Raw genomic sequence first — 2,664 nt, 5'->3', positions numbered from 1 at the left:
CCAGGAGGCATTTTTATTCCAGGTTGCCAGGGTGATGCTGAAAGGGGTCAGCCCCACCAGCCAAGGGGATGTGGACATGCCCTTGCTTATCAGCCAGGACAGAAGGAATGGGTGACAGGAGAGCCCGTGTACCGCAAACCCACCAGTAACGCGAAACACACAAATCATGGGTGGGAAAAAGATGGCCAAGGGGAGTGGGAAGGAGGAACAGGAGACCAGCAGCTCTGTGGGGGATGCTTCAGGGTGGGGGGGAGCATGGCACAGCCTTGGCACCCCAGCCCTATGGTGGAAGCTGGCACCCAGCAGTGCTACCCTGTCCCCTTGGGACTTAAACATGCATGCATCCACCCAAGGGTGCCAGCCCCTCACGCCCTGCCCAGCAGCAGGCCAGTGGGGTCCTGCCTGTGCCTCATCACCTCCTCCCCAGTCTCCCTCATTGCTCCCCACAGGCTGCTTTTGTCTCAAGTTTCCTTGCCCTCCCCATTTGCTCTCCCAGCCCCTTCGCAGCCACAGGGCACCCGTGGGTGCTGTTCCCAGCCACAGCAGGTGCTGAGGACAATCCCCCCACGGCTGCCTCCCCTCCCTCCCCAAGCCCTTCAAGCCATCTCCTCCACACTGCAAAGGTGGGGGTTGAGGCAGGGAAAGATAGGGCTGGAGAACAGTGTGGGGTTGGGTTGGGAGTTAAATAAACCTAACTGCTGTCCTCTTACTTGTATTGCTGCAGCCCCCCACTTGCACCTGGGCATCATCGATTCTGAACACCCAGCGCCCGGGGATACCCACATTTGTTGTCATCTCCACGTCAGCGATGTCATCAGTGCGGGATCCAGGGATGTTGAAGTAGCGCTTTCCATCACCAGCGTTAAAACCTGCCTGGTAGAACAAGAGCAGAGGGTAAAGAGCCATCAATAGCATGTGGGGCAAGGTGGCTGGAGCACAAAGGCTCATCTCTCCTGCCACTCAGCGCTGCTGGCAGCATCACCACTCAGACCAACTGTCCCATTCCACATGCCACCAGCCAGCACTCAACCCTGTCCACGTGCTGGGATGACAGCTGGCACAACACAGCAAAGCAGCCAACCTGCCTGCTTGGTCCCTACCCATCCACTTTCTCTCCACCTGCAGCATCCTGCCTGCTGCAGACTGGCAAGTAGGGAGCCAAGCACGGATCAACTGCTAGTAAATTCACACATCCAAATAGGTACTGGGGTTTTTGCAGATGTTGGCTTTTTTGTCCCCCTTAAACACAACAAAGCACATAAGGATGAAATAAAATATAAGCAAAAGCTCTGCTGGCTGTGGCAACAGCTGTGGCTCTTAAAGGCTGAGGGCGTAGGAAGGAAAAGAAACTAAAAGACAGCAGTCAAGGCAAAGAGTTGTGGTTTTAGGATAACAAAGTCCCCTGTATGGTCTTGGCTTTGGGAGCCAGAGCATGCACAGATATTTGGGAACTTAAAAAAAAGGCAAGAGGAAGCTTTCCACCTCCAAAAACCCCAAATCAGAAGCTGCAAGTTCACAGGGTGAATGCACTACCTGGGCACCATGGTGTCTGCATTCACCACTTACCTGTGCGGCAATGCCACCAAGCCCGGCGAAGTCCCCCCCACTGCTGGCGTGCATACCCGTGGTCCAGGTGATGGACTCATAATTGAAGATGGTGAAAGAGAGCTTGCCATCTGTGATGAGGACAATCTGGAAAGTGTTTACCTGCAACAGGGAGGAGAAGAGAGCAGTGAGCAGGCAGAACGGAAGCAGGTGAGACAGCCAAAAACTGGTCAGAAAATAAAATGATGGAAAGGGCATTTAGCATTCTTTAGCTCTAGTCCTCCTCTACTAGAAAAACCAGTTGGGTTTAATTATTTTTAACCTTAAGGTGTTGTGACGCCACTCTGCCCCACCCCCAGCATCCCAGCCAGAACAGCAGCTCAGTTCTCCTCCCAGGTAACCAGGAAAAATGAGAAATGCCTCTGGTAGAAAGGCACCAAAACCCATCTGTGACCAGCTCCTCAGCACAGCTGCAGGCAGGCAAACTCTGCTCTGCTGCTGCCTGAAAAGGAGGACACTTGCAGTTTGTATCCTCCACATGACACAAAGAGAAAGGTTTGGTTTTGCTGGCCCAGTGTTGTTCTATCATGACAAGGCATCATGATGGAGCCCCTGGGGTCAGCTTAGCTCTGCTGATAGCTCATTGCTTCTGACACATGCAGCATCACCACTACTGAAGGCACCAAAGCTCCAGGGGGAAGCTCCTTTAAAATAAAAGAGCCTGCCCCTGAACTAATGGCTGCTTTGTGACAGCTACTCACTGGTGAAAATGAACTGCCCCCGAAGAAGGTCACTCGGTACCAGGTGGCAATGAAGACCCACTGTGCAGAAAACCCTGGGAATTCGGGGAAATACTGCACGATGTCCCTGCTTGCTCTCTCCAAGATGGGCTGCTCGGTGCTCTCCCGGTAATACACATCACCCGCCCGCCGGTTATCCACGTCTGCCCAAAAAGCAGCCACCACGCGCCGGTCCTTGGAGATGGGGAAGGCCACCGGTGTGAACTGGGAGACCTCCTTCAGGAATGAGATGATGCCATTGTTGTTCACCTGCAGAGAGGGAGGGAAAGAAATGGATGGCCACAGCTGATTCCTGCCATCAGCAGGCATGCCAGTTTTT

The 2,664-nt window shown here is 53.8% G+C and overlaps 1 protein-coding gene across 1 annotated transcript in view; it reads right to left on the bottom strand.

Annotated features, from left to right (window-relative positions):
- Nucleotides 1-2,664, bottom strand: part of SNED1 (sushi, nidogen and EGF-like domains 1) — a gene marked incomplete at its 5' end in the record, with an annotated part of 20,163 nt that overhangs the window by 14,485 nt on the left and 3,014 nt on the right. The window contains 3 exons of the mRNA XM_010138046.1: nt 711-873; nt 1,567-1,707; nt 2,307-2,594. Coding sequence (XP_010136348.1) covers nt 711-873; nt 1,567-1,707; nt 2,307-2,594 — 592 coding nt within the window. The remainder of the gene's footprint in view (nt 1-710; nt 874-1,566; nt 1,708-2,306; nt 2,595-2,664) is intronic.

This window comes from Buceros rhinoceros, unplaced genomic scaffold (assembly GCF_000710305.1).
Source record: "Buceros rhinoceros silvestris isolate BGI_N320 unplaced genomic scaffold, ASM71030v1 scaffold16246, whole genome shotgun sequence".
Lineage (NCBI taxonomy): Eukaryota > Metazoa > Chordata > Aves > Bucerotiformes > Bucerotidae > Buceros > Buceros rhinoceros.
This window is presented reverse-complemented; position numbering and strand designations above follow the sequence as displayed.